This window comes from Mauremys mutica, chromosome 1, assembly GCF_020497125.1.
Source record: "Mauremys mutica isolate MM-2020 ecotype Southern chromosome 1, ASM2049712v1, whole genome shotgun sequence".
NCBI classification, from domain to species: domain Eukaryota; kingdom Metazoa; phylum Chordata; order Testudines; family Geoemydidae; genus Mauremys; species Mauremys mutica.
The window spans coordinates 178371852-178390257 of record NC_059072.1 but is presented as its reverse complement, the minus strand read 5'-3'; the positions used below and the strand labels follow the sequence as shown (position 1 = coordinate 178390257).

Genomic DNA, 18406 nt, shown 5'->3' with positions numbered 1-18406 from the left:
TCCTGCTAACAACTCCTTTCTCATCAAGCATGTTTTAGAACATTTTCTAGGAATGTGCTGCCAGCTGGCCAGAGACAGATAATCAGGTACTGGTAGCCATCTGGAGCTACAAGAACCAGTCATAGCCAAATGCCGGTAATTCAGGAAAACCCAGTGCACAACTGGACATTCCAAACAGGGCATCATTCAGTCCAACAAACAGTGCCAGCAACAGATGAAGGTCAATGGTTAATGACCTCACAGGTTAGCTGCAACACGTGTTATCAACTCTCACAGTTTGTTGCTAAGATTTTGGCCATTACTGCAGGCAGTGTTGGTGGGTGAGAGAGAGAGAGAGAGAGAGAAAGAAGTTCTTTGCTCATGCTGATTTTTCAGACCTACCAAGATAGGAGGGCCTCCTATTGGCTGCCTTCCTTACGTCCCTGGATCCTGGAGAAGCGCAGCTAATCATGGCTGCTGCCTTTGGCAGGCAGAGCTCTCGCCCCAGGACTCACAAAAGTTTTTGGGTAGGCGGAAGGAGCAGCCAATACCATTGTCCCAAGAGGGGAGGAAGCTGAGAGAACCAGCAGCTCGGGGACGCTTGCTTCCTCCTCTCTTCTTGTGGAAAAAAGAAAAAAATGGGATGGGCAGCTCTTCTCTAGCTAGACAACACCAGGCGTGGGAGTGAGGGGTGAAGAATTTCTGCAGGTGCCCCGCATGCCACCTCAGGGCGAGGGTGGGAGGTTAAGAGCCAAGGAGGAGACAAGGTACACAGAGACCAAGGGGTAGATGTGGGGCTGGGAGTGCGGAGAAGTAATTGGAAATTTGCAGTTTGAAGCCCTCTACACTATCAGGCAGTATTTGAGGCAAGTTTGCAATTTTATCTCAATTGGATCTTCTATTCAGAGCTCCCACAGTGGCCTCCTTCCCATTCCCCAAAATAAGTCACTTTACTTACTGTAAACTGAGATGACAACAGTAGGTGTCACCCCCCTCCCCCATACATACAAGAGTCTGAAAACTAACCAAGAATCACAATGGTTTTCTTTAAAAAATCTCATTTTGGGGGGCATCTGAATCATGAGTTTCAAACTGTTGGGGGTGGCAGTACTATGTAACACCAAAAGGCCCATGACAATGAATGAAGGTCAAGAGCTGAAGGAAAGGCCTGTCCATTCTTTGAGGAACTAAACAGCATACCTAGGACTTGCTGTTCAATACAGCCTGATGTAAGGGACAAAGAGAGAGGGAATCTTTGTTGCACAGCAGATGCCAGGAATGAGGAGTGAATTCCAAATTCTGGGATCCTGGAGAGACTCAAGATCTGGATTTGGCAGCAGGGCACTACCTATAGCTTTTTCCTCTATTGGGCCCTGAAATCTCAGAATTCTTCCCCAAGCACCCATCTTCTGTGCCATAATGACTATCTGGGCAAGGACATTGCACACTGCAGGTTTACAGCCAACAGCTTTTCTGCTCCAGGCAGATGGAGCATAATGAAAATGGGTTTCTGCTGGTACTTGTCCTGGCAGAAAAATTGAGGGAGGAATGATGTTTGAAACAGCCAGATGTTCCTTCCACAAAGCTCCAGGCTTAGAGGGAAATTGGGGAGAGGAGGGAAGGTGAGGCAAGGTTGGTATTTGAAATGAGAATTAAGGGGTTCCAATTAAGCTCACAGCCAAGTCACTTTGGGAAGGCTCCAAGCTTAAGAAAAGCTGCATATTCCAAAAGCAAACACCAATGGCCTGAGGTACTTTAATAACATAAAGCTGGAGGGTGGGGGGAAATGTCTATCTATGGCTTCACAGGAGTTTCATCTTAAACTTGACCATGAAGGTAGATTTACCTCAAATGAGTTGAGCCCTGGAAAGACTTAGTGGCTATTGACTATGTTGTGTATTTGGTTGTCATGGTTTTGTTGCTATGGCAACTGAGTTAGATTATTATGGGTTAGCTCAACCGGTTTCAACCGGCTGAGGAGCTCTCTGTATATATGTAAATAAAATGGAGGTTTTGGTTAGCTGCCTGCTCTCTGGCCTCAAGTGATTGCTTCCTACACCGGCTGCCCCAAGGATATAACACTGGCGACGAGGGTGAGACTCCGGTGCTGCTCCAGTAACAGAAGGAAGTAGAAGTTAAGGTAAAGAACAAACAAACAAACAAAAAGCTGCTTGTTGCACTGACTGTGAAAGTGAAACTAAAAATCATGGCTACTCTGACCAGGCCCCTGGAGCCTTTTGATGAGAATACAGAGCAGTGGCATGTGTATACTGAGCGTTTTGAGCTTTTTGGTATTGCAAATGACATTACAGAAGCGAAGAAGGTGCCAGTATTCTTAACTGTTGTAGGGGCTAAAACCTACTCTCTGCTACGCAGCTTACACCCTGTTAAGCCTGAGACTAAATCTTACAGTGACATTGTGGAAATCCTGGGGTCTCATTTCTCCCCAAAACCACTGGTAATTGCTGAAAGATATAGGTTCCACAAAAGAGACCAAAAGGAAGATGAAACAGTTGTACAATTTGTAGCCATTTTAAAAAAGCTAGCAGAACACTGTGAATTTAAAGAAATGTTACATGATGCCCTGCATGACAGGTTAGTGTGTGGCCTGTACAGTGAAGCTATACGGAAGCGCCTACTGACAGAGGCTCAGCTTACCTTACAGAAGGCTGTTGATATTGCTGTTTCCATGGAACTGGCTACAAGGGAGGCACAATACATCGGTGCACCCCCTAGGGTGCAAAAAGTGTCACAAGAACCGACCCACAAAACTGTGCAGAGTCAAGAATGTTACCGCTGTGGTAAGCCGGGTCACCAGGCATCAGAATGCTGGTGTAAGGACCTGGTGTGTCGACACTGTGGCAAAAAGGGACACATTGAGTGTGCCTGTAAACAAAAGAAAAAGAGGCCTGTGGTCTGGCCGACAAAAAGAGGAACCCTGCATACCCTAGAGCAGACCCAGGATGATCAAGGTGACACCTCATCGCAAGAGGAAGTGCCACTGCATGTTTTGTCTTTGGCAATGGGCTCACATGAATACTGGGTAACCCCGTTATTGGATGGCAAACGTATACGCATGGAACTGGACACCGGTGCAGCCGTCTCACTGATCTCCGAGACTGTGTATAAAGAAAAGCTACAGCATCTTCCGCTTAAGGCAACAAAAACTGTTCTGAAGACGTATACGGGAGAAGCTGTGCCTATGCTGGGCACTATTGATGTTAAGGTGGAGCTCAATGGACAGGTGGCTAAATTGCCACTGTTTGTGGTGAGAGGTAACTACCCAGCCTTAATGGGTAGGTCTTGGCTTGGGAAGATTCAACTGAACTGGGCAGAAGTGCACCGGATGACTAAAGAAGAAACCAGTCTAACCCCTATACTAAGGAAACATGCTGCTGTTTTTGGAGATGATTTGGGAAGTATGAAGGGAATCACTGTGACATTGAACATTAAACCTGGCAGTCCACCAAAATATCTGAAAGCCCGAACTGTGCCATATGCCATCAGGCCAAAAGTTGAAGCAGACCTGGAGCGCCTGGTCACCAATGGAGTCCTAATACCAGTTACCCATAGCTCATGGGCCACTCCTATCGTTCCAATCGTGAAGAAAGATGGCTCTCTCCGGATTTGCGGTGATTTTAAAGTCACTGTCAACCCAGTGTTGTGTGCAGAGCAATACCCGCTTCCCCGCATCGATGACCTCTTCGCAGGCCTGGCTGGGGGACAAAAGTTCAGTAAGATTGATCTGAGTCAAGCATATTTACAGATGCACGTCGATGAAAAGTCCCAAGAGCTGTTGACTATTGTGACTCATAAGGGGCTTTATCGATACTGTCGTCTACCCTTCGGAATAACATCTGCTCCCGCCCTGTTCCAGAGGGCTATGGACCAGATCTTGTGTGGCTTGTCAGGAGTTCAGTGCTATCTGGATGATATCCTGGTCACTGGAAGAAATGAAGAGGATCACTTAAAGAATTTAGAGGCTACCCTACAAAGACTGGAAGAGTATGGCCTACGAGTTCGCAAAGACAAGTGTGAATTCTTCAAGCCCTCTGTTGAATATTTGGGACATATCATTGATTCTGCAGGTCTTCATAAGGCCCCTGCAAAAGTTAAAGCTATTGTGGAGGCTCCCCCACCTCGAAATGTAAGCCAGCTGTGCTCGTTTCTAGGACTCCTGAACTATTATGGAAAGTTCATCTCACAGTTAGCCACACTGCTAAAACCACTTCATGAGCTCCTTGGGCAGAACAAGGCCTGGAAGTGGACTGAAGCCTGTGATGTTGCGTTTAACAAAGCTAAGGATGCATTGCTAAATTCTGAAGTTCTAACGCACTTTGATCCATCCTTACCACTGCAATTGGCCTGCGATGCCTCCCCTTATGGAGTGGGAGCAGTCGTGTCACATATTATGCCTTCAGGAGAAGAGAGACCTATTGCTTTTGCTTCACGCACTCTAAGCAAAGCAGAAACTAACTACGCCCAAATCGAACGTGAGGCATTAGGAATTGTTTTTGGAATTCGGAAGTTTCATCAGTACCTGTTTGGGCGAAAATTTACTCTTCTCACAGACCATCGACCTCTGACATCAATTTTTGGACCTTACACAGGCATTCCCCCATTAGCTGCTAGTCGTATGCAACGTTGGGCATTGTTACTTTCAGCACACACATATGAAATCAAATATCGGAAATCCACTCTACACGGCAATGCAGATGGCCTCTCAAGGTTGCCTTTGCCGGTCAAACACCAAGATAGTGCCCACAAGGAAATCTTCTACTTTGAACAGGTAGAGAATACACCCATCACTGCTACTCAGATAAAGAAGGCAACTCACGTTGACCCAGTATTGTCCCACGTTATGGACCTGGTGATGCATGGAACATCTCGACAAACCTCTCCGGTCTCATCCGACCTTGTTCCCTACATGTCCAAGCGGACGGAGTTATCGGTCCAATCTGGTTGTTTGTTGTGGGGGAGACGTGTCATTATTCCACCACCACTGAGATCACAGATGTTAGAACAGCTACATTCCGGTCACTGTGGAATAGTGCGCATGAAGGAAATTGCACGAAGCTATTTTTGGTGGCCTGGACTGGACAGCGCTATTGAAGAGAAGGCAAAAGCTTGTATGTCACGTCAGGGTGTGAGGAATGCACCCCAGTGGGCACCCCTACACCCATGGGACTGGCCTGAAAACCCGTGGCAACGTATTCACGTTGACTTTGCTGGCCCCCTTGAAGGAAGCATGTTCTTGGTGGCAATAGATGCCCATTCTAAATGGCCAGAAGTCTCTATAATGCAGTCCACTTCTGCAGAGAGTACTATCCAAAAACTACGAGGACTCTTTAGTCGTTTTGGTCTGCCAGAACAACTTGTGAGCGACAACGGACCACAGTTCGTTTCTCAGGAGTTTCAAAATTTTATGAAAGCAAATGGGATACACCACATCACGTCAGCACCATATCATCCGTCCACCAACGGATTAGCTGAAAGATTTGTGCAGACAATGAAAAACGCTTTGAAATCAGCAAGGGGACAACACTCCATTCAAAAGCGTCTGGATACCTTTTTACTTTCCTACAGAAACACACCTCATGCTACGACCCACGCATCTCCGGCCTTTCTAATGATGGGACGACAGCTGCGCACTTGCTTTGATCTGCTGAAACCTTCTGAACCCCGACAAATTGTGCAACATCAGCAGCAATATCAAGTCATCGGACGGGCACCGAGAGCAAAAGACCGAACCTTTAGCCCGGGACAGCCAGTTTTGGCTCGGAATTATACTTCCAGAGCTAAATGGGTTCCGGCCACAGTCATCACTCAAACAGGACCTGTTTCCTACACAGTCCGGACTGCAGAGAATCTTACCTGGCGGCAACATGTAGATCAGCTGTTGCCAGGTCATGCCAGTCCTCAGGACCCATCTGCAGTTGAGGGGTCTGACTTCACCTCTTCTGGTGAGGGATCGAATCACGAGTCACCTGTTTCTGACTGTTCTCCTCCATTACTGCCGGCGGCTGAGATACCCCTTTGCCCAGCACGAGCTGATACCACCTCCTCACCTGTTCGTGCTGCGGACCCTGAGCCCCTAGTGCTTTCGGGTGCAATAACACCAGTAGTTCGCCGTAATCCACCTAGAGACAGAAGGCCTCCTCATCGGCTGGATCTTTAGCTAGGGCGAAACCATGGTTATGGGGCAAAATAATCCCCAGGGTTTAGCCGGGAATGGAGGCAGTCTACCCTCCTTCTCTAGTCTAGTGTGTGTTTTATTTAGGGGATGTTCTTATTAGGGGGGGAGGAATATGTTGTGTATTTGGTTGTCATGGTTTTGTTGCTATGGCAACTGAGTTAGATTATTATGGGTTAGCTCAACCGGTTTCAACCGGCTGAGGAGCTCTCTGTATATATGTAAATAAAATGGAGGTTTTGGTTAGCTGCCTGCTCTCTGGCCTCAAGTGATTGCTTCCTACACCGGCTGCCCCAAGGATATAACAGACTATCTCTGCTGTCTGCCTAAAAGAGCACTGCAAATGACAACCTTCTGCTGCAGAGCCATTTACTACAGTCCTACTGGCTGTGTGACAGGTTGGCACGCAACCCATGAGAGGCAACCACAATGAGAACATTGACACAGGATATGGATGCCACAAGTAGGTGATCAGAGGCAACAATGGGGAAATATGTTCTGGAACTTGAAATGGGAGACAAGCAGAGAACAACACTATTAATAGTAATATAGCAGTTCGATCAGATGTGTAGGGAGGCCCAGGGAGAGATGGGGTCTCGGGCAACTGTTTAGGTGACAAAGATCTAAGGCATTCACGTTATGCTTGCCTTTTCAGGCTTTTGTAAGATTTATAAGCCTAGCCACCACAATTAATAGGCAGCAGTTTTAAAAGAAGCAAAATGAAATACTTCTTCACACAATGCACAGTCAATGTGTGGAAGTCATTGCCAGGGGATGTTGTGAAGGGCAAAACTATAACTAGATTAAAAAAAGAATTGGATAGGTCCCTTAATGGCTATTAGTCAAGGTGGTCAGGGATGTTACCCTCTGCTCTGGGTGTCCCTACGCCTCTGACTGATCCAGTATGGCCATTCTTATGTTCTTAATTTTAGGACTATTCACATCACTTGCACAGCTGCAACAGTAACAGCTTAGAAGAGGAACAGAAAAATTGATTGTTTAAACAGAAAGCAAGAAGACTGCTCTTGACAACAACCATTGAGAGGAGTAGATTCTTTTCCTGATCTAATGGGTTTTTGCAGGGAGGCTCATATGCCAAGAAGAGTTTTGGATAAGTGTATGAGGAATGCCTTAGATTTTCCAATTTCTCATTGTAGGTAGTGTTACCACTTTTGACCTAAGTGGCTAGTCACAGTTTAGGTCCCTGCAGGTTGTTCCAGTTAGGAGAAGAAATCTATGATGGGTTCAGGTACCTTTAATGCAATCTTTTTTTCATTTAGAGAGAATGTACAACATTCTGTTTCCCTGAACATGGGAGGAGCTAAACAACAGGAGACCGTTTCCTTGCTCACAGCCCCAAACCTCACAGATCCGTACTTCTTTTAGCCAGAACCCGGCCCAAAAGCGCTCTCTCCACTTTTCCAGGACCACACACTAAATGCTTGTTCAGGGCATGCCTGATGCTTCCTTGCAGCCTTGTCTCTCAGCTTCTCTGTAGTTTCTTAGAAATCAGATGAGACCAGTGTCAGAGATACCTGCATTTAAGAAAAAAAAATTACAAAGCAAAAGGAAAAACAATTAAAAACCTTGTTGTATGTACCGATAATTTTCAGGTAAGTCCAGGGGTGAAAGTAAGTTAGGCCACTTTTTGGTACAGGCCGGCGGGGGGGGGTGTGTGTGTGGCTCCGGCCCCAGCCCCTGGAAGGGGTGGGGCCTTGGGCAGAAGAGGCAGGGTTGGGGGTCAGCATCCCCCAACTAGGCCTTTCAGGCCACCTGGTCTGCACTGCCCAGAGCTCCCATGTTGATTTAAAGGGCCCAGAGCCCTGGGCCCTTTTAAATTGCCGGCCCCAGGGCAATTGATCCCTTTCCTCCCCCCCCCCCGCCCATAGGAGTCTGCGGGGGGGAGGGGCAGACAATGGGGCGGGGACATTAAAGCACTACAGGGCCCTTTGCCACAGCAGCACTTTAACGTTGCTGTGCCCCCCCGCCGACCGGGGGGCGCAGGAACATTAAAGCACTGCCGCAGCAAAGGACCGCCAATGAAGGGATGGGCAGCGACGTTAAGCACTGCCATGGCAAATGGCTCTGCAGTGCTTTAATGTCCCTGCCCCACTGAGGATCCTTAAAGTGCTGCTGCAGCAAAGGACCGTCCTTAAAGTGCTTTAACGTTGCTGCCCATCCCCTTTCCCCCTCCACTCCCCCCCGTCAGCAGCCCTGCCGGTACGGATCCTACCAGCAGGGCTGCCGACAGGGGAGGCAAAAGGGGCAGGGACATTAAAGCAGTGCTTTAATGTGGGCTGGGTATGGGCTGGTGCGGGTTCTTACCGGTATGGAGTACCGGCCCCTACCAGCTCACTTTCACCCCTGGGCAAGTCCCTCAGTACAACCTACCTCCTTCCAGGTACTTAGGACTTGTCTGCTCTTAGAAGTTAGGGCAACATAGCTATGGTACTCAGAATTCACACCCCTGAGCACCGTAGTTAAGCCTATTTAACCCCCAGTGTAAACACAGCTAGATTGATGGCAGAATTCTTCTGACAACACAGTTTCTGCTGCTCAGGGAGGTGGATTAACTACACAAATAGAAAAACACTTCTATCACTGTAGGAAGCATTTATACTATGGTGCTGCACCACCATAGCATCTGTAATGTAATGTAGACATACTCTTGGGAGAGGACAGGATTCATATACTTCCCTGACTTCCTAGCTTGCTTTGCCCTAGGCAAGGACTACAACATTACTACATTTCCCAGCAATCCCACTCTCCCGGATCTCAAAAAATAAGGTAGTTCCTATCTGCTCTGAGACTGCCTTATCTATCTCAGGTTTCCCATATTTGTTTATAGACAGGGTCAGAAGCACATATAAGGGATGGTTGGGAGAGGAAAAAAAAAAAGGAGAGGGAGTGACCAATGTTACTCTCAGAAATTGACTACTTTCTGAAACTTTTTATCCAGCTTGTAACATCCTTCCAGGAAGATGCATCACTTCTCTTATGTATTCAAGTCACACCATAATTAACAGACTACTTCAAACTGGTTTCAGATAACATAGTTACACAGGCCATTGCTAGATACTGTGGACAAGGCATCATTCTTAAAATATTTTTATCTCTAATGGTTTCCAACAAAAAAAGTGGCTTTCAAAACAGTAATGCAGCCTTCTCAAATTGGTTGGCACTTTTAAAAATAGGTAGCAAGTTCACAGATACATAGATTATAAGGCCAGCTCTACACAACAGACTTTTCTTGGTATAACTACATTGTTCAGGGTGTGAAAAATCCATAGCCCTTGTGTGACATAGTTATACTGACTTAACTCCAAATATAAACAGCGCTATGTTGATGGGAAAACTTCTCCTGTGGCCATAGCTACTGCCTCTCAGATAGGTTGATTAACTACACTAATGGGAGAAGCTTTCCTGTTAGCATAGTAGCATCACCAGTAAAGCACGACAGCTGCACCACTGCTGCGCTGTACATGAAGAGAAGCCCTAAGACCGGAGGGGATCACTGTGATCATCTAATCTGAGCTCCTGCATAAGACAAGTTAGAGAACATCCCTGAATTTATTCCTGTTTGACCTAGAAAAGGATCTAAGCATGATTTAAAAAACAGCCTGTGATGGAGAATCCACCGCAACTCTTGTTAAGTTTTCCCAATGAATTACCCTCACTGTTATAAATGTGTGCCTTATTTCAAGTCTGAATTTGTCAGCTTCAGTTTCTAGCCACTGGATCTTGTTATACCTTTGTTTGCTAGATTGAGGAACCGATTATCAAGTTTGTGTTCCTCATGTAGGTACTTACAGACTGATCAAGTCACCCCTTTACCTTATCTTTGTTAAGGTAAATTGATTGAGCTTCTGGAGTCTCTCACTATAAGACATGTTTGCTAATCATTTACTCATTCTTGTGGCTCTTCTCTGAATTCTTTCCAATTTACCAATTTCCTTCCTGGTTGACACCAGAAATGGACACAGACTTCCAGCAGTAGTAGCACTAGTGCACAGTCTGGACACTAGCTTCAAGCAAATGAACCCCTCAGCCCTGGCTCTCACCCCCTTTACTTACCCTGTGCAGTGTCCTTGGGGGGGGGGTAGAGTGACCAGACAGCAAGTGTGAAAAATTGGGATGGGGTGGGGACTCATAGGCACCTATAAAAGATAAAGTCCCAAATATCAGGACTGTCCCTAGAAAATTGGGACATCTGGTCACCCTACTGGGGAGACAGGACATAGGTGCTGCAACTAGGGTGCTGCTACACCCCCTGGTGTGAAGTGGTTTTCATCATATACAGGGTTTACAGTTTGGTTCGATGGCTCTTAGCACCCCCACTATACAAACTGTACCCCTGAGGTGGGGCAATTCCCACCCACCCCACAGGTGGCGTTCACACGCTCCCTGCATACACCCAAGCCAGCAGGGTTAGTGAGGGGCTCCAGGGCTGCGATCCACACCGCAGTCACCCCTGGGCAGGGAGGGGCTGTGGTCTGGGTGCGCCCCCTGCCCAGGGCTGAAAGCGGGGGGGGGAGACTGGGGATGCCCCAGACCTGCACCCAAATCTCTCTGAGATGTAACATGCAAGTGTCCGGCACTACAACTCCCAGCAGGCAAAGCGAGTTTTGTCCCGGATGCGCAGCGGCGACGGGACCGATGTGGAATTGACCAGGGCGGCCATCTTTGTGCGGGGCGCCGCCACCTTCCCCGCTGCGGCGGCCATCTTTGTGCGGGGCGCGTTTCGCCCTTCGCTCCCCCGACTTCTTTTTTTCTTGAACCAGCCGGCGGCCCGATGGAAGGGGCCGGGGGCGCGCAGGCGCAGTGAGTGGGCGGCGACTGCCCGCCGGGCTGCACCATGGGGCCGCTGGTGGCGTGGACGCTGCGGGTGGCTGCCTGGTCCCAGCTGGTTCCCAGCCCGGGGAGCGGCGCCGCCGCCGCCGCAGGTGAGAGGCTGCGATCGGGGCGGGGGGTCCCTCCCAGCGGCACCAATCCCCGCCCCCGCACCGGGGTGTTTCCCGCCCCCAGAGCTCCGGGACGGGACCCGTCCTGCCTCGCCCGCTGCCGCCTCTGGCGCTCAGTCGTTCTGCCCCAGCGGTGCTACGAGCTCGCCCCGCTCCCGGATCGTGCCGCCCCCTGCGTCCCCCGCGCCCGCGTCCTCTCGCCTCCAGCCTGGGGCTCGGGCTTCGCCTCCGTCCCTTCTCCGCGCCGGGCCCCTGCAGCTCTGCCCCCATCCCCGCCTGCCGCCGGGTCCCCTGTGAGCGCTTCTGCCCGCCCAGGAGAGGCTGCCCGCCTTCCGTCTGGGTCAGCCTCCTGCTGGGCACTGAGCAAGCTCCCGCCGCCGCCTCGCAGCCCTCCGTGACCCACCCAGATGCCCTCTGCGGCGTAGTTTAGGACGGGAAGTACACACTCCTTTATCCAAATGAAGCTACTCTCATCTGGGATCTCATTTATTAGTATAAAGTAAAGTATCAGAGGGGTAGCCGTGTTAGTCTGGTTCTGTGGAAGCAGCAAAGAATCCTGTGGCACCTTATAGACTAACAGACGTTTTGCAGCATGAGCTTTCGTGGGTGAATACCCACTTCTTCGGATGCAAGTGGTGGAAATTTCCAGGGGCAGGTATATATATGCAAGCAAGAAGCAAGCTAGAGATAACGAGGTTAGTTCAATCAGGGAGGATGAGGCCCTGTTCTAGCAGTAGAGGTGTGAAAACCAAGGGAGGAGAAACTGGTTCTGTAGTTGGCAAGCCATTCACAGTCTTTGTTTAATCCTGAGCTGATGGTGTCAAATTTGCAGATGAACTGAAGCTCAGCAGTTTCTCTTTGAAGTCTGGTCCTGAAGTTTTTTTGCTGTAGGATGGCCATCTTAAGATCTGCTATTGTGTGGCCAGGGAGGTTGAAGTGTTCTCCTACAGGTTTTTGTATATTGCCATTCCTAATATCTGATTTGTGTCCATTTATCCTTTTTCTTAGAGACTGTCCAGTTTGGCCGATGTACATAGCAGAGGGGCATTGCTGGCATATGACGGCGTATATTACATTGGTGGATGTGCAGGTGAATGAACCAGTGATGGTGTGGCTGATCTGGTTAGGTCCTGTGATGGTGTCGCTGGTGTATTCCCTCAGTGGGAATACACTAAGAAACTGCATCATCTACTCAGGACACTCCCTACACTAACACCGGAACAAATCAACATACCCTTAGAGCCCTGACCAGGGTTATTCTGTCTACTACCCAAGATCCACAAACCCGGAAATCCTGGACGCCCCATCATCTCGGGCATTGGCACTCTCACTGAAGGACTGTCTGGATATGTGGACTCTCTACTCAGACCCTATGCCACCAGCACTCCCAGCTATCTCCATGACACCACTGATTTCCTGAGGAAACTACAATGCATTGGTGACCTTCCAGAAAACACCATCCTAGCCACCATGGATGTAGAGGCTCTCTACATAAACATCCCACACACAGATGGAATACAAGCTGTCAGGAACAGTATCCCTGATGATGCCACAGCACAACTGGTTGCTGAGCTCTGTGCCTTTATCCTCACACACAACTATTTCAAATTTGATGACAATATATATCTCCAGATCAGTGGCACCGCTATGGGCACCCGCATGGCCCCACAATATGCCAATATTTTTATGGTCAATCTGGAACAATGCTTCCTCAGCTCCCGTCCACTCACGCCCCTTCTCTACCTATGCTACATTGATGACATCTTCATTATCTGGACCCATGGGAAGGAGACTCTGGAAAAATTCCACCAAGATTTCAACAGCTTCCACCCCACCATCAACCTCAGCCTGGACCAATCTACACGGGAGGTCCACTTTCTAGACACCACAGTGCAAATAAGTGATGGTCACATTAACACCACCCTATACCGAAAACCTACCGACCGCTATGCCTACCTTCATGTCTCCAGGTTCCATCCAGGGCACACCACAAGATCCATTGTCTACAGCCAAGCACTGAGGTACAACCGCATCTGCTCTAACCCCTCAGACAGAGACCAACACCTACAAAATCTCCACCAAGCATTCTCAAAACTACAGTACCCGCACGAGGAAATAAGGAAACAGATCAACAGAGCCAGATGTGTACCCAGAAGCCTCCTACTGCAAGACAAACCCAAGAAAGAAACCAACAGGACTCCACTGGCCATCACATACAGTCCCCAGCTAAAACCCCTCCAACGCATCATCAGGGATCTACAACCCATCCTGGACAATGACCCCACACTTTTACAGGCCTTGGGTGGCAGGCCCGTCCTCGCCCACAGACAACCAGCCAACCTGAAACATATTCTCACCAGTAACTGCACACCGCACCATAGTAACTCTAGCTCAGGAACGAATCCATGCAACAAACCTCGATGCCAACTCTGCCCACATATCTACACCAGCGACACCGTCACAGGACCTAACCAGATCAGCCACACCATCACTGGTTCATTCACCTGCACATCCACCAATGTAATATACGCCATCATATGCCAGCAATGCCCCTCTGCTATGTACATCGGCCAAACTGGACAGTCTCTAAGGAAAAGGATAAATGGACACAAATCAGATATTAGGAATGGCAATATACAAAAACCTGTAGGAGAACACTTCAACCTCCCTGGCCACACAATAGCAGATCTTAAGATGGCCATCCTACAGCAAAAAAACTTCAGGACCAGACTTCAAAGAGAAACTGCTGAGCTTCAGTTCATCTGCAAATTTGACACCATCAGCTCAGGATTAAACAAAGACTGTGAATGGCTTGCCAACTACAGAACCAGTTTCTCCTCCCTTGGTTTTCACACCTCTACTGCTAGAACAGGGCCTCATCCTCCCTGATTGAACTAACCTCGTTATCTCTAGCTTGCTTCTTGCTTGCATATATATACCTGCCCCTGGAAATTTCCACCACTTGCATCCGAAGAAGTGGGTATTCACCCACGAAAGCTCATGCTGCAAAACGTCTGTTAGTCTATAAGGTGCCACAGCATTCTTTGCTGCTTTTAGTATAAAGTAGTTTAACTCAAAGCCGGAGACTTCTCCAGGCTCACCACTTCATGATGCTTCTCCTGGACTTCTATTTCCCTCTGAAGAGTTTTGCTGCTGTCCTTTATTGCAAGTAGCTCCAACCAACTGGTATAAAGAGCTTCTTCTCTGACCCTGGGTTTACTCTAGATCCACCCACAGGAGCCTCCTTGTAGGTCTGTGTCTACTCTTTACCCTTGTATCAGGCCTCAGCTCCCCAGACTTCTCTAAGCAGGGTACTTCTGCCAGCCAACCCACTTTAGGATTCTTTGAAAAGACTCACCCTGACTCCTGATCTCTCATTCCTGAGAAAGCAGGATCCCTCTTATATGAAGCCTCACCCCAGACTACCATCCTGTGATGCCTGACCACATGACCCAACCACCAGCCAAATCCAAACTCATCACCTGGAAGGTGGAAAACTAGGCACAGGTCGGGATGAGTCTCACTCCCCTTACAAGGTGACAAAGAGTCCTGTGGCACCTTATAGACTAACAGATGTATTGAAGCATGAGCTTTCGTGGGTGAATACCCGCTTCATCAGATGTCATGCATCTGACGAAGTGGGTATTCACCCACAAAAGCTTATGCTCCACTACTTCTGTTAGTTTGTAAGGTGCCACAGGACTCTTTGTCGCTTTTTACAGATCCAGACTAACACGGCTGCCCCTCTGATACCTGTCCCCTTAAAAGGCTAGTGACAGAGGTATTTTACAGTTATAATAGGAGAGTAGCCCAGCTAGTGCAGAGTGCTGCTTCTTGAGATGGCTCTGTGCATGTTCACCAGTTGCTTAGTAGTAGTACTAGTATGTACAGCACCTACATCACACATGTCCCTTTATCTAGATGTTTGGTTGAGTAAGGACAATGCCTTGACAGGAATCCAAGATTTGGTCTCTGGTACCTAGGGGCAGACATTACTGAGCTTTCTTTCTGCCCCTCTCAGAAGTGGGGAAAAATCAAAGGAGAGCTGATTCACAATGATTCACAGTGCTTGATTCCAAGGCCAGAAGGGACCATTGTGATCATCTAGTCTGACCTCCTATAAAGCACAGCCCATAGAACTTCCCCATAATAATTCCTAGAGCAGATCTTTTAGAACAACATCCAATCTTGATTTAAAAATTGTTAGCGTTGGAGAATCCACCATGACCCTTTGTAAGTTGTTCCAGTGGTTATAAGGTAATAATTGGAGATATACCAATCTCCTAGAACTGGAAGGGACCTTGAAAGGTCATTGAGTCCAGCCCCCTGCCTTCACTAGCAGGACCAATTTTTGCCCCAGATCCCTAAGTGGCCCCCTCAAGGATTGAACTCACAACCCTGGGTTTAGCATGCTAATGCTCAAACCACTGAGCTATCCCACCCCTCCCCTTTTTCTCTCACCCTTAAAAATTGATGTCTTATTTCCAGTCTGAATTTGTCTATCTTCAATTTCTAGCCAATGGATCATGTTATAACTAGGTAGCATGTACAAGTAAAAATACTTTCCTTTAAACCACAGGTTCAAATCCAGCTCTCTCTAGTACTGACCAGAGTCATTGCTACCTAATGCTTGTTCAGTGGCTTATGTGAATTGAGTCTGTTCTTTCAATCTGGATTGAGGAATCCACATTAAAAGAACCACTGTCACCTCTGGCACCCTCTTGCTGACAGTTTCTATGGAGAAGTCATGAACTGAATAAACATGGACATTCAACTCCCTCTCACACCTAGAGGCAGCACCACCATGTAATGTGTTAGACACATGGATAAGAGTAGTACAGAAGTGGTCTGTGGTGTTCGACACACACCATTGGTGTCATCAGACCAGCTGGCTTTCATGGACTGGAAGACCCATTCATCTCCTGGTAGCTGCTGTGATAATATAAATGGATGTACTATATTAAGTCTTTTTTGTTCTCTTTCTTTCTTCCAGATGCAAAATGGAAACATTTCATTGGCCAGATTGACAGAGCAGTGGAGAGCTACAGACCATGTATAAAGGAGAATTGCAGCTGCTACCAAAGGTGAGGGCATGTTTTCCTGGTTGTTTGAGGTGCCCTCTGGCACGAGAGAGAAAATACTCTTGCCATGCACTGATACGTGGGGTGTAACTGTGAAGTGGCTGAGAGCTAAGCTATCATATCTTCAACCAAGGAGGGAAAACTGGTATTAAAGGGAACACTATTGATGGCCTTCTAAAAAAATTAGTTGGTGGTTCTTGCTGTTTCCTAGAGGAGGGACGTCCACACACAAAAGCTACCGTCCTAATTTTCTCCTTGTTGGCAGCATCAGCAGTAAAGCAGGTGACTAACTGGACCATAGTCTACTCTAAACACTCCTTTTGCCCTCCTGCTGATGGCCCCTCCAGAGCAGGATTGCATCACTGGCTTCCCGTGCTTTAACAATCCTGTGGATAAGGGCTTTAGTCTCTGCCCATGTTTATCTGATACCTCTAAACAGCACCACGCTTTTAAATGAAGACAGTGGTGGGAAGAGAAGGAAAAATCAAAATGTGCAGCCTACACAGTGGAGTACTTGGAAGACAAGAAAGCCATCAGAGTAAAGTTAGGAAACATGAGAACTGGGAATGTAATATCTTCCCTAATGTGTCTAATGAAAGATGGTGTCTCTTCTTTCTCAGTGTTAGGGAGCAGGACTTGGCTCCCTTTCAAGGAGGCATCTCCAAGGACCTGCTGTCCGATGTGGTTAGCCGGAAGCTTGGGACGCACTACCAGATCATCAAGAACAAGTTGTACCGTGAGCATGACTGCATGTTCCCTGCTAGGTGAGAGCAATGCAGAAAATCTCATCCATGCCACAGGGAAATAAAAAATTACTCCAGAACCAGCCACGTGACCACTTACTGAGCAGAAGAGTGTTTGACAAGTCTCAATCCTACTGTGTGAGAGAAGATCCTGATGAAGCGTGCACTGGATTGAAATCTACGCTCTGCAATTAGTTGGACCAGGGGTTAGAAGAGGTTAGAGTCCCAGAGAAGGCTGTCTTAAATTTTTGTGGGGAGAGCAAGGTTGGCTGAAAGGGATAATTTTCATTGTTGCCTGGATCAAGGTTGGGTTGAGGGTCAGAGAGGGCTAGTGACTGTATCCAAACTACCTTTATAGTGTGGGAAGATAATTTAGTGCTCTTTTGTTCAATGGAGTGAGAGGATCCAGAGGGAAGATTCTTATCCATTTTCCCTGCATTTGCACCCTCTATCATAGTAACATCCCTTTAGTGGAAAGGGTTGGATGCAGATGCCTTCACGGTCCATCAGTGCTGCTCCTCAATTAACCAGGAGGGTTTACTGCAAAGTAGGGTGGGTGAAAATATTGGTTAAAAAAATTCAGAAATATATTTTGTTTTAAATTGTGTTTTTTAAAAAATTGTCTTTTTATAATGCATTGCTCGTTTTTTACTTTCTTCCTATTTAATGGTCTTTAATCACTAAAACAGGTTTATTTTGTAATTGTTTCTTTAATTCATTTCTTAACTGTTAATTGGATTTCAGATTTTACATAGTTACTTTTTTCTGCTAAGGAGGTTCCATGATTAAAATGCTCATATGTGACATGTGAAAAAAACAAACAAACATGTCTAGGGCCTCAGTAACATTCTCACAAGCTTTCAATAGACTACACTTCCTAAAGTCAAGAAAGCTTTAAATGTTTTGACCAAACTATACTCCTCCATTAGGGGTTTGCTATTTTGAAGTTACTGGGACGTGCTCTCCAAGTTGCTTAGGTGCTTTTGAAAATCCCACCAGTAGGTACATAAATCTGGGTACCGGCTCTATTTTTGTAACTTTTCATTTGTGAGTATTAAAAAGTTCACAATAAGTTTGTTAATATATTGAAAGTATAAATAACTTTTCGTTGGTAACATAGTGTCAAAATCTTTGTCACTTCAATGCAAAATTGCTTCTAAGAGAAGTTTTTAATGGAAATACAGTTTTAGCTTCAGAGACTGCAAACTTCTATGCACGTGCTTAACTTCACATTCCTGAGTAATGGAAGTCAGTGAGACTATTTGTGGGACTAAAGTTCTGTGCCCAAGTTTTTCAGGCTAAGAGCCTTCATTTTCAATATTTTGATTTTTTTTCTATATAGCAATTTTGGACGATTAAAATCCCCTCGCAGTAACAGCATTTTTAAAAACCCAGCATTTATTATCTAGTTCATTGTACATATTAATGTAAAGTTGCAGTAGCACAAAT

At 47.1% G+C, this 18406-nt stretch overlaps 1 protein-coding gene and 1 long non-coding RNA gene across 3 annotated transcripts in view; one reads left to right on the top strand and one right to left on the bottom strand.

Moving 5' to 3' along the window:
• Positions 1-7411: 7411 nt before the first annotated feature.
• LOC123361853 lies at positions 7412-11175 on the bottom strand. The gene is made up of 2 exons (XR_006576252.1): positions 10247-11175; positions 7412-7707 (listed from the first exon to the last, which is right to left on the bottom strand). It is a non-coding gene; the product is annotated as an uncharacterized LOC123361853 (long non-coding RNA).
• The window catches only part of POGLUT1 (protein O-glucosyltransferase 1), a 28480-nt gene continuing 21058 nt past the window's right edge, over positions 10985-18406 (top strand). Inside the window, exons 1-3 of one of the 2 annotated variants that reach the window (XM_045002026.1) lie at positions 10985-11109; positions 16124-16217; positions 16835-16978. In XM_045002026.1, the coding sequence (XP_044857961.1) occupies positions 11028-11109; positions 16124-16217; positions 16835-16978 (320 nt within the window). In that variant the 5' untranslated portion in view covers positions 10985-11027. Of the gene's footprint in view, positions 11116-16123; positions 16218-16834; positions 16979-18406 lie in introns of both variants that reach the window. The other variant, XM_045002025.1, reaches the window with a different exon arrangement.